The sequence below is a fragment of the Melanerpes formicivorus genome, unplaced genomic scaffold, assembly GCF_026170545.1.
Source record: "Melanerpes formicivorus ecotype bairdi unplaced genomic scaffold, bMelFor1.0.p_v2 SCAF_29, whole genome shotgun sequence".
NCBI lineage: Eukaryota > Metazoa > Chordata > Aves > Piciformes > Picidae > Melanerpes > Melanerpes formicivorus.
This window is the reverse complement of record NW_027142381.1, coordinates 91,492-103,915: the sequence shown is the minus strand read 5'-3', so window position 1 is coordinate 103,915 and position 12,424 is coordinate 91,492. Positions and strand designations below refer to the sequence as shown.

At 53.0% G+C, this 12,424-nt stretch overlaps 1 protein-coding gene across 2 annotated transcripts in view; it reads right to left on the bottom strand.

The window, feature by feature from the left end:
* LOC137449170 (S-adenosyl-L-methionine-dependent tRNA 4-demethylwyosine synthase TYW1-like) overlaps nucleotides 1-12,424 on the bottom strand; it is a 110,794-nt gene that overhangs the window by 21,931 nt on the left and 76,439 nt on the right. For both annotated transcript variants that reach the window (XM_068154426.1, XM_068154427.1), the window contains exon 14: nucleotides 996-1,106. In XM_068154426.1, coding sequence (XP_068010527.1) covers nucleotides 996-1,106 — 111 coding nt within the window. The remainder of the gene's footprint in view (nucleotides 1-995; nucleotides 1,107-12,424) is intronic.

Sequence of the window (12,424 nt, the reverse complement as noted above, 5' to 3'; positions counted from 1 at the left end):
GAACACGTGGCCTGGGGAAGCTGTGGAGGCTCCAAGCTTGTCAGTATTCAAAGGCAGGTTAGATGGGGCCTGGAGCAAGCTGGGCTAGTGGAAATTGCCCCTGCCCATGGCAGGGGGGTTGGAACTGGAAGGCCAATGGCATTCTGGGCTGCATCAGGAGGAGTGTGGCCAGCAGGAGCAGGGAAGTCCTTGTGCCCTGTGCTCAGCACTGCTTAGGACACACCTTGAGTCCTGTGTCCAGCTCTGGGATCCTCAGTTTAAGAAGGACATTGAGAGACTTGAAGGTGTCCAGAGAAGGGCAAGAAAGGTGGGGAGGGGTCTGGAGCACAGCCCTGTGAGGAGAGGCTGAGGGAGCTGGGGTTGCTTAGCCTGGAGAAGAGGAGGCTCAGGGGAGACCTTCTTGCTCTCTCCAACTCCCTGAAGGGAGGTTGTAGCCAGGTGGGGGTTGGTCTCTTCTGCCAGGCAAGCAGCACCAGAACAAGAAGACACAGTCTCAAGCTGTGCCAGGGGAGGTTTAGGCTGGAGGTGAGGAGAAAATTCTTCCCAGCAAGAGAGATTGGAATGTGCTGCCCAGGGAGGTGGTGGAGTCCCCATCCCTGGAGGTGTTCAAGAGGGGATTGGATGTGGCACTTGGAGCGATGGTTTAGTTGTCATGAGGTGTTGGGTGAGAGGTTGGGCTTGATGATCTCTGAGGTGTTTTCCAACCTTATTGATTCTATTACCAGCTGCATTCTGAGACTCTGTGAGGGTTTCCTCTGCCAGCAAAGAAGCCTCAATGAAGGGAGGTGGTCATTTTTATGACTCCTCAACACACATCCCAGCTCATTATAAAAGTCCAAGCATTCTGTTATCTTTAAGGTCCCTTCCAGCCCAAGCCATTCTGTGACCTTTGGAAGAAATGTGTTTACTGCTGTAAGGTTAAGAGGGAATGAGGTGGTGGTGGGGAAAGGTCAAATACTGATGGGAAAAAAGGACAAGAGGTTCATGCAGCTCACCTTGACCTCGATGAAGTCTGGTTTACCAAGGGCTATCAGGTCAGCATAGGCTCTGAGCTCATCCACGTTCCAAGCTTTCACCAGGGTCAGCCTATACACCGTGCGCTGTTGCTGAAAGAGAGGAGAAGAGGCCCTCAGCACCACACTGCCACAGGGAGGCTGCCCAGCCCTGCAGGCAGCTTCTAAAGAAGCGGGAGGGGGAAATTAAATCATTCATTTCTTCCAATAACCCAGGAGCTAAAAGAAACCAGACCCAAACCAGGAGCCACCTCACTTGGTAAATCTTCAAAGCAAAATCCGACTACTACACAATAAATTATAGAATGGGATGGGATGGAATGGGATGGGATGGAATGGAATGGAATGGAATGGAATGGAATAGACCAGGTTGGAAAAGACCTCAGAGATCATCAAGTCCAACCCCTCAACCAACACCAGCTAATCAACTAAACCATGGCACCAAGTGCCTCATCCAGGCTCTTCCTAAACACCTCCAGGGATGGGGACTCCACCACCTCCCTGGGCAGCACATCCCAATGGCCAATCTCTCTTGCTGGGAAGAACTTCTTCCTATCATCCAGCCTAAACCTCCCCTGGCACAGCTTGAGACTGTGTCCTCTTGTTCTGGTGCTGCTTGTCTGGGAGAAGAGACCAACCCCCACCTGGCTACAACCTCCCTGCAGGGAGTTGGAGAGAGCAAGAAGGTCTCCCCTGAGCCTCCTCTTCTCCAGGCTAAGCAACCCCAGCTCCCTCAGCCTCTCCTCACAGGGCTGTGCTCCAGACCCCTCCCCAGCTTTCTTGCCCTTCTCTGGACACCTTCAAGTCTCTCAATGTCCTTCTTAAACTGAGGAGCCCAGAACTGGACACAGGACTCAAGGTGTGGCCTAAGCAGTGCTGAGCACAGGGCACAATGACCTCCCTGCTCCTGCTGGCCACACTCTTCCTGATGCAGGCCAGGATGCCTTTGGCCCTCTTGGCCCCCTGGGCACACTGCTGGCTCATGTTCAGCCTACTATCAACCAGTACTCCACAGCACCTGTGAGCTGAGCCCCTCCTTGCTCTTCCCTCTCTCCCAGGCACTTTGCTTTTGCAGGAGCTGTAACTGAACAGGGGGTGTGTGTGGGGGGAATACCCAGGAAGTGTCTCTCTCTCTCTGCTTCACTTCCCCAGGCATGAAATCTCACCATTAGCTGCTAGACAAATATTTTTGTTTCCTCCAGCTGGAGCATTTGGCAGTGGTGAAGATTTGGACAAGACAATTGCCTGCCCCTGTCTGCAAACCCTTCCAGCACGTTAGGAGCAGCAGCACAGAGGAAAGGCTCTCCCCTGGGCAGGCAGGCAAGCAGAACATCTCACTCAAGCATAAACTGACAACAAAAACCACAACCAGAAACACTGGAAACATCCAGCTTATGACCCAGAGCATGGGGCAAACCACCAGCAACAGAGACAAGTAGCCACAGTGCTAATGACTGCCTGAGCAGCCTCCACCCTTCGCTCCCCTCTGCAGCAGGGCCCAGCAGCCCTGCATGGATCTGTCCTCTCCATCCTGCTGCCCAGCACTGCAGCTCCCCAGGGATGGCTTGGCTTGGAAGGGACCCTAAAGATCATCCAGTTCCAACCCCCCTGCCATGGGAAGGGACACTTCCCACAGGGCAGAGGCCAAGGGCAGGAGACTGAACACATCCCAGTGCCAGGTTCTACACATTGGCCACAGCAACCCCAGGCAGTGCTGCAGGCTGGGGTCAGAGTGGCTGAGAGCAGCCAGGCAGAGAGGGACCTGGGGGGAATGGTTGACAGCAGCTGAACATGAGCCAGCAGTGTGCCCAGGTGGCCAAGAAGGCCAAGGGCATCCTGGCCTGCATCAGGAAGAGTGTGGCCAGCAGGAGCAGGGAAGTCCTTGTGCCCTGTGCTCAGCACTGCTTAGGCCACACCTTGAGTCCTGTGTCCAGTTCTGGGCTCCTCAGTTTAAGAAGGACATTGAGAGACTTGAAAGTGTCCAGAGAAGGGCAAGAAAGCTGGGGAGGGGTCTGGAGCACAGCCCTGTGAGGAGAGGCTGAGGGAGCTGGGGTTGCTTAGCCTGCAGAAGAGGAGGCTCAGGGGAGACCTTCTTGCTCTCTCCAACTCCCTGAAGGGAGGTTGTAGCCGGGTGGGGGTTGGTCTCTTCTCCCAGACAAGCAGCACCAGAACAAGAGGACACAGTCTCAAGCTGTGCCAGGGGAGGTTTAGGCTGGAGGGGAGGAAAAAGTTCTTCCCATAAAGCGAGATTGGCCATTGGGATGTGCTGCCCAGGGAGTTGGTGGAGTCACCATCCCTGGAGGTGTTGAGGAAGAGACTTGACAGGGTACTTGGTGCCATGGGTTAGTCAATTAGGTGGTGTTGGGTGATAGGTTTGATGCAATGATCTTGAAGATCTCTTTCAACCTGGTCTATTCTATTCTATTCTACTCTATTCTATTCTATTTTCCACTAGCCCAGCTTGCTCCAGGCCCCATCTAACCTGCCTTTGAATACTGACAAGCTTGGAGCCTCCACAGCTTCCCCAGGCAACCTGTTCCAGTGCCCTGCCACCCTCATAGGGAAGAATTTCTTTCTATTGTCTAATCTCAACCCAGCTTCTCCCAGCTTGAAGCCACTACCCTTGGTCCTGGCACTCCATGCCTTTGGCCAAAGTCCCCCTCCAGCTCTCCTGTAGCTCCCTTTCAATGCTGGAGGACTGCTCTGAAGTCTTCCAGTGTCTTCCCACCCTCACTCTAAAGAATTTCTTCCTCCTCATCTCCAGTCTAAATCTGCCTACCTCATCCTCAATCCCCTCCCCTTCATCCTATCACAAGCCCTTCTCAAAAGTCTCTCCCCAGCTTTCCTGTAGCCCACTTCAGGTACTGGAAGGCTGCTTCTACAACCCTAATTGTCTCAGCCTGTCCTCACAGGAGTGGTGGACTTAGCTTAGCTGAGTTAGCTGGACTTAGCTCTGGGCATCTTCAAGAGGGCTGGAGCCCCACAGTGGCAGAGAGCACTCTGAGAACTCCTTCCCTTGGATTTAGTTTGATGTTTTTCCCTCTGAGAGCTGCTCACATTACTGGTGACAAAAGGACTTCCACTACCAGTGGCAGCTCTTGGCTTGGGAACAAATCCAGTCCCACTGCTTACATCTGCTTGCTCCCTTCTTTCCCCTCTCCTCCCTTCATCTTCCCTTTCTGTTTCCTTTCACTTATCTCTGGAGTTGCTTGGTAAAGCAATCTTCCAGCAAAACCACTTTCTGCATTAATTCCTATTCCTTCCTGGGCACACTGGAGACTGCAAGACCTGGCACAAGCACCAGTTCAGCCAGAGCAAAAGGGCAGCATGACAAATCCACAGCAACCCAAGAGTCCAGGGCTTGGGTCAGGCTGTATCCCAGGGCTGGAATCAAATTCTCCAGCTCCAGCAAGTCCAGGCTCAGACTGAGGCTGAGCTAAGAGATTCTCCCTTCCCAATGACTCATCCCATGCCCAGGGCACAAGGCTGCCTGACCTGCAGTGCCATGTGTGAGCAGCAAACACACTCTGCAGTTTATTCCATTTTTCAAGCCAGAAAGAGAAGTTAATAAAGGAGATCAGCTGCTGACCTCAACTTGCCACCACTAAACCTCACACTGTGAGACCTCTGACAGCATCCACTGGCCAGGGGCAAAGCAGGGATGGACCCCAGGAGTCTGAGCCCCAGCCTAAGGCTGTTAAAAAGTTTAAGCTCCTACCCCTTCCCAGATAGAATCATAGAATCAGTAAGGTTGGAAGAGACCTCAGAGATCATCAAGTCCAATCTGTCACCCAACACCTCATGACTACTAAGCCATGGCTCCAAATGCCACATCCAATCCCCTCTTGAACACCTCCAGGGATGGGGACTCCACCACCTCCCTGGGCAGCACATCCCAATGGCCAATCTCTCTTGCTGGGAAGAACTTTCTCCTCACCTCCAGCCTAAACCTCCCCTGGCACAGCTTGAGACTGTGTCCTCTTGTTCTGGGGCTGCTTGCCTGGCAGAAGAGACCAACCCCCACCTGGCTTCAACCTCCCTTCAGGGAGTTGCAGAGAGCAAGAAGAAGGTCTCCCCTGAGCCTCCTCTTCTGCAGGCTAAGCAACCCCAGCTCCCTCAGCCTCTCCTCACAGGGCTGTGCTCCAGACCCCTCCCCAGCCTCATTGCCCTTCTCTGGACACCTTCCAGCAACTCAACATCTTGGCCACGAGAAGAAACTTCTTCACTCAAAGGCTTCTCAAACAGTGCCAAAGGCTGCCCAGGGAGGTGGCTGAAGCCCCATCCCTGGAGGGCTTTCTGAGGAAGCAGAGATGTGGTGCTGAGGGCCATGGTTTAGCAGCACCCTTGCTACATTTAGAGAAGGGTTGGACTGGAGGAGCTGAAAGGGCTTTTCCAACCCCAATGATTCTGTGACTGTAGAATTCCCTGGGGGATAACCACAGGCAAGGATCTGACACCACCAAGGAGTCAGTGTCCTGAGAGGAGAATTAGAGGCAGAGCTGCTTCTAATAAAAGTCTGTGGAGAGCTACTTGAAGGAGTTCTTGAGAGGACAATGATTAAAGGGCAAGTAGGGCAGGACTGAAATCCTTGCCCTCTGCTTTACCCACAGCATTTCAGCTCCTATTTAAGAGCAAGAGCCTCTTCCAATGTGATGGGATTAGAGAGAGAGAGGTTCAGGCCAAGGGACAAGAGGCAAGGATCAACTCAACCACTAATTACTGGAGAGAAAAAACAATGAAGGGAGTGATCCAAAACATAAACACATCATTTGCCAGGGAAGAGGGGAAGAGGGGAGCAGAGAGAAGAGATGCAACAGGAGGCAAAACTGCAATGCACACAGGGCTGTCAATTGTCTGAAGTGATTAGAGAGCCAATTAATCCAGAAATGTCTCCCCAAAAGGTCAGCTCTGAGTGGTAAACAAGTGCAGGCAGCATCAGGGAAACAATACACAAGAATCACCTTTTCATCTCAACCCCTGCCAGCAAGGGCTGCTGAGCCAGACCCACAGCTCAGGCTGGGAGCTTGGGTGCCCAGCTCGCCCAGGCTGGGGAGGCCACCATGGAGTGAAGCCTTCAGGGGCATTTCTTTGGCTTCTCCTTCTTGTTGTTGTTTGGTTTAAATGTTATTTGGGCATGGTTCTGAGCTAAAATGAAGAGCAAACATGACAAGTTCAGGATGTCTCTCCTGTGGATGGAAAATGCAGCCTGGGAATGAGCAAAGCAAGGGGGAGAGTGCATTGTGTTAGACCCAGCCTGGGCTTGGCTGAAGGGGCTGCAGTGGGGCGGGGGGGGGGGGTGTGAGCAAGGAGAAAAAGGAAATCTCAGCCTTAAACACAGAGAACTAAAGCAGGGAAAATCCCTTTGTGAGATGAAAGGCTGGGGAAGTGCACTTGATCTGAGCTGGGGCCTGTCAGTCTGGGGAAGAGAAGGCTCCAGGGAGACCTTAGAGCAGCCTGCCAGGACCTGAAGGGGGCTACAGGAGAGCTGGGGAGGGACTTTTGACAAGGGCTTGGAGTGACAGGATGAGAAGAATGGCTTTGAACTGGAAGAGGGGAGACTGAGAGTGGAGATGAGGAATAAATTCTTTCCAGTGAGGGTGGGGAGACACTGGCACAGGTTGCCCAGGGAGGTTGGGGATGCCTCCTCCATGGGGGCATTCAAGGGCAGGTTGGATGAGGCCTTGAGCAACCTGGGCTGGTGGAAGGTGTCCCTGCCCATGGCAGGGGGGTTGGAACTGGATGATCTGAGTCCCTCAGGGATCAGTCCTGGGACCTGTCTTGTTCAACATCTCTGTGGGTGCCATGGACAGTGGCATTGAGTGCACCCTCAGCAGGTTTGCTGATGACACCAAGCTGTGTGGTGCAGCAGACAGCTGGAGGGAAGGGATCCATCCAGAGGGACCTGGACAGGCTGGAGAGGAGGGCACAAGCCAACCTCAGGAGGTTCAACAAGACCAAGGGCAGGGTCCTGCAGCTGGGTCGAGGCAATCCCAGGCACAAATCCTGGCTGGGCAGGGACTGGCTGGAAAGCAGCCCTGAGGAGAGAGACTTGGGGGCGCTGGTGGACAAAAAGCTCACCAGGAGCTCTCAGTGTGCACTTGCAGCCCAGAAAGCCAATCAGATCCTGGGCTGCATCAGGAGAAGTGTGGCCAGCAGGGCAAGGGAGGTGATCCTCCCCCTCTGCTCAGCTCTGGGGAGACCCCACCTGGAGTACTGCCTCCAGTTCTGGAGCCCCTATTGCAAGAGGGATGTGGAGGTGCTGGAAGGTGTCCAGAGAAGGGCCACAAGGATGAGCAGAGGGCTGGAGCTGCTCTGCGGTGAGGACAGACTGAAGGAGTTGGGGCTGTTCAGTCTGCAGAAGAGAAGGCTCCCAGGTGACCTCATTGTGGCCTTCCAGGATCTGAAGGGGGCTACAGGAAGGCTGGGGAAGGACTGCTCAGGGTCTCAGGCAGTGATAGGACTAGGGGGAATGGAATGAAGCTGGAGGTGGGGAGATTCAGGCTGCAGGTGAGGAGGAAGTTCTTCACCATGAGAGTGGTGAAGCCCTGGAATGGGTTGTGCAGGGAGGTGGTTGAGGCCCCAGCCCTGGAGGTGTTTAAGCCCAGGCTGGATGAGGCTCTGGCCAGGCTGATCTAGTGTGGGGTGTCCCTGCCCATGGCAGGGGGGTTGGAACTAGCTGATCCTTGTGGTCCCTTCCAACCCTGACTGATACTATGATGATACTGTGATACTATGATCTTGAAGGTCCCTTCCATCCCAACCCATTCTGTGATCTTCTCCTTGGAGGTGCTGCACAATTGCCATGTTCCAGCACATTTGCTCTTTCAAGCTAGCTGGATGCTTGGTGAGGAGATAACTTGCCTAAGTTTGTTACTGTGGAACAGTGAGGCTGGGGAGACACTGGCACAGGTTGCCCAGGGAGGTTGGGGATGCCCCCTCCCTGGGGGCATTCAAGGCCAGGTTGGATGAGGCCTTAAGCAACCTGGGCTGGTGGGAGGTGTCCCTGCCCATGGCAGGGGGTTGGAACTGGATGACCTTTGAGGTCCCTTCCAACCCAACCCATTCTGTGAATCTGTGCATTCAGACAGCAGCTCTCTGCTGTTTAGGGGATGTGGACAGGACACACAGACAGATCCAGACCCACAGCACAGGACAGACCCACAGGTAATGCTGCAGGGATTTAAAGCTCCTTTTTAATGCTCCTCAACACACATCCCAGCTCATTTTCAAAGCCTTAACATTCAAGTCCAAGCACTTCATAAAACTCCCAACTGCTCCAAGTGCCTTCACAGGGCTACTTTTCCCCCCATGAGGGCAGCACTGACAAGTAAGAACTGCAGCCTGGCTGTAGGATCCCTGCAATAACTCAGCTACCACCAGACCTGCACTAACTAATCACCACTGATGGTGAAAGGAGCAGGGAAAGAACCTCAAAGGCTGCCAGAGGGATACAGGGGGAGGGAAAAGGTAGAAACCAACAGAAATTAATATTGAGACTGGAGAAATTTCTTTCCAGAGGGCAACATCTCTCAAGAGAGGCAAAAAACCAAGGAAGAAATCCACTTCTGAAGGAGTGGTGGAAGGGAGAGATCAAAATGACTAAAGGTCTAATAGCAGAAAATGTTCTCCACCAGCAGTCCTTGCAGGCTGCCAGCAGTACAAACACACAATCCTGTTTTATTGGTGTGTTATTTGTGTTGGGGTTGTACCACAGGGCCCCCAGGAGAGCCTCTTAAAGCACTGCACAACAAGAAAGGAGAGCTTAAGCCTGGAGCACTCAATGATCTAAACTATCAGGGTATCAAAACCACTCTGCAGTGCTTTGGGTGCTGTGTTTCCAGGGGGGGTAGGGGGGAAAGCAGTTCCTTCACTTCAGACAGCCATCAGGAGAGCATCAGTGGAGAAGAGAAAGTTAACACAATGAGCCTTTCAGGAGGGGGAAGCTGAGGGTGTGGGACCACATCCACTTCAGAGCAAAGAAAGCTTCTTTATGCAGCCTGTTAGGAAGGGGGAGCCCTGGGTTCCTGCCACATCCATCAGGTGGCAAAGGAAATAAGAGAAGGGAAAGAAGCCAGGAGAACATGGCCCTGTGAATAAATAGCTGGTGGGGGAGAAAACACATGGAGCCAGATTCTTCCCAGCAGTGGCCAGGGAAAGGATAAGGCACAATGGGAAAAGTCACCCCTTATGGGGCCCCAATAATGCCACTCAAGAGGCCAGCTCAGCATTCCCCAAACACCTCAGAACAAAGACCTGAAAACAAAGGAAGGAAGAGCCTGGAAACAAAGGAATGAAGAGCCTGAAAACAAAGGAAGGAAGAGCCTGAAAACAAAGGAAGGAAGAGCCTGGAAACATAGGAATGAAGAGCCTGGAAACAAAGGAATGAAGAACCTGGAAACATAGGAATGAAGAGCCTGAAAACAAAGGAATGAAGAACCTGGAAACAAAGGAATGAAGAGCCTGAAAACAAAGGAATGAAGAACCTGGAAACATAGGAATGAAGAACCTGGAAACAAAGGAATGAAGAACCTGGAAACAAAGGAATGAAGAACCAATCTAGGCCAAAGTAGCACTTCCCCCCCCAGGCAATGCCTGTTAACACTTTTCCAAGCTCCCTACTGGAGCTGCCAACCTTCCAAGGTACCTACACTGCCTGGAGACCTCCCCAGCTGCTCTGGGTATGCTGAGTCCAGCCCCAGCCCAGCCCTTGGAGCAGCACACAGCAGCACTGATGTTTCTGCCTGCTTCCAAGACACAGAGTGGCTTAAGTTGGTTAGGCCACACCTTGAGTCCTGTGTCCAGTTCTGGGCTCCTCAGTTTAAGGACATTGAGAGACTTGAAGGTGTCCAGAGAAGAGCAACAAGACTGGGAAGAGGCCTCGAGCACAGCCCTGTGAGGAGAGGCTGAGGGAGCTGGGGTTGCTTAGCCTGGAGAAGAGGAGGCTCAGGGGAGACCTTCTTGCTCTCTCCAACTCCCTGAAGGGAGGTTGGAGCCAGGTGGGGGTTGGGCTCTTCTCCCAGGCAGACAAGCAGCAGCAGAACAAGAGGACACAGTCTCAAGCTGTGCCAGGGGAGGTTTAGGCTGGAGGTGAGGAGAAAGTTCTTCCCAGCAAGAGAGATTGGCCATTGGGATGTGCTGCCCAGGGAGGTGGTGGAGTCCCCATCCCTGGAGGTGTTCAAGAGGGGACTGGATGTGGCACTTGGAGCCATGGTTTAGTTAGTCAGGAGGTGTAGGGTGACAGGTTGGACTGGATGATCTCTGATGTCTGAGGTTGGAAAGGACCTCTGAGATCATCTAATCCAGCCCCTCTGCCATGGGCAGGGTCACCTCTCAATTAGACTTGGTTTCTCAAGGTCTCATCCAGCCTGGCCTTGAACACCTCCAGGGAGGGGGTATCCACAGCATCCCTGGGCACCCCATTTCTCAGTCTCACCACCCTTGTACTGAAGAACTTCTTCCTCAGCCCCAGTCTAACCTTGCCCTCCCTCAGCTTCAAACCATTCCCCCTTGCCCTGTCTCTAGGCCCCCTCATGAAAAGTCCTTCTGCAGCCTTCCTGCAGGATCCCTTCAGGGGTTGGGAGGCAGCTCTAAGGTCTCTCTCCCTTTGAAGCCACCCTGAAAGTTTCTTAGTCCCAGACCCCCTGCAGAGGAACATTTTCTGCATCCACACATTTTGCAGAGGGCCACATCATCAGGACAAAGCACTGAACACCTCTCCAAGCAAGCCTGAGCCCCTGAGGTGAAGCTGCTGTCCCAGAAGATGTGAGCAGGAGACTCAGATGTCAGTTTGACAAAGTGCTGCCCCTCGCTTCAATAACCAAGAGGGATTGGAGCTCTCTGCTTGCTTTTAATCACTCCTTTTTAATTCCCTCCTCCTCAGCACTCATCTTTCCCTACCTCAAATGTAATTATTCTTCATGAAACATCCCAGGTCTAATCTCAGGAGGAAGAGGCAAGGGTGAAGATGTCAGCTGTGCTGCAAAAAGAAGGTTGCTGCACTGATACAAGCCTGGCTGGGGCAGGGGGCAGCTCCCTTCTCCAGCTAAAGCAGGGAGGCAGCAGGGACAGGGTGGAGAAGGCTGGGACAAAGGTGACCTAATTGTGACCTTCCAGTATCTGAAGGGGGCTACAGGAAGGCTGGGGAGGGACTGCTCAGGATCTCAGGTAGTGATAGGACTAGGGGGAATGGAATGAAGCTGGAGGTGGGGAGATTCAGGCTAGATGTGAGGAGGAAGTTCTTCACCATGAGAGTGGTGAAGCCCTGGAATGGGTTGTGCAGGGAGGTGGTTGGGGCCCCATCCCTGGGGGTGTTTCAGCCCAGGCTGGATGAGGCTCTGGCCAGGCTGATCTAGTGTGGGGTGTCCCTGCCCATGGCAGGGGGGTTGGAACTAGATGATCCTTGTGGTCCCTTCCAACCCTGACTGATTCTATGATACTATGAAAGGGTGAAGAGCAGACAAACCTCCACCTCCAAACCATGCACTGAGGCCCTAGAAGAGATGACAAGACCTACAAGCTCCCACCTTTCAACCTCTGAAGGGGACCTACAGGAAGGCTGGGGAGGAACTGCTCAGAAGGGCCTGTGGTGATAGGATGAGGAGCAATGGTTTGAAACTGGAACAGAGGAGATTTAGGTTGGAAGAGGGAGTTCTGCACAGTGAGAGTGGTGAAAGACTGAACTGGCTTGCCCTGGAGTGTGGTTGAGGCCCTGTCCCTGGAGGCATTGTGACTGGGCATCCTGATCTAGTTGGAGGTGTCCCTGCTGCCTGCAGGGGGGTTGGACCAGATGACCTTTGAGAGTCTCTTCCAACCCAGTGCAATCTGTGGAAAGCTCCTTGGCTTGGATTGTGATGGTGGAGCTTGCACTTTTGATAAGGCAGAGCAACAGTGTCCTGCTCCTCAGAAGAAAGGACAAGTGTTAGGTAAACTGCTGGACTTGATGACCTTGGAGGTCTCTTCCAACCCAAACAACTCTGTGATTCCAACAGCCCTCAGATTTTTCTGTTGACAAATTAAAAATCAATGGTAGGACTCAATCTTAAAGGTCTCTTCCGACTAAGGCGATTCTATGACTCTGTATTCTGACATAGAATAGAATAGACTAGAATAGAATAGACCAGACCAGACCAGGTTGGAAGAGACCTTCGAGATCATCAAGTCCAATCCACCACCCAGCACCATCTGATCAACTAACCCATGGCACCAAGCACCCCATCAAGTCTCCCCCTGAACACCTCCAGTGATGGTGACTCCACCACCTCCCTGGGCAGCACATCCCAGTGGCCAATCTCTCTTTCTATGAAGAACTTCTTCCTAACATCCAGCCTGAACCTCCCCTGGCACAGCTTGAGACTGTGTCCTCTTCTTCTGGTGCTGGGTGCCTGCCTGGAAGAAGAGACCAACCCCCAGCT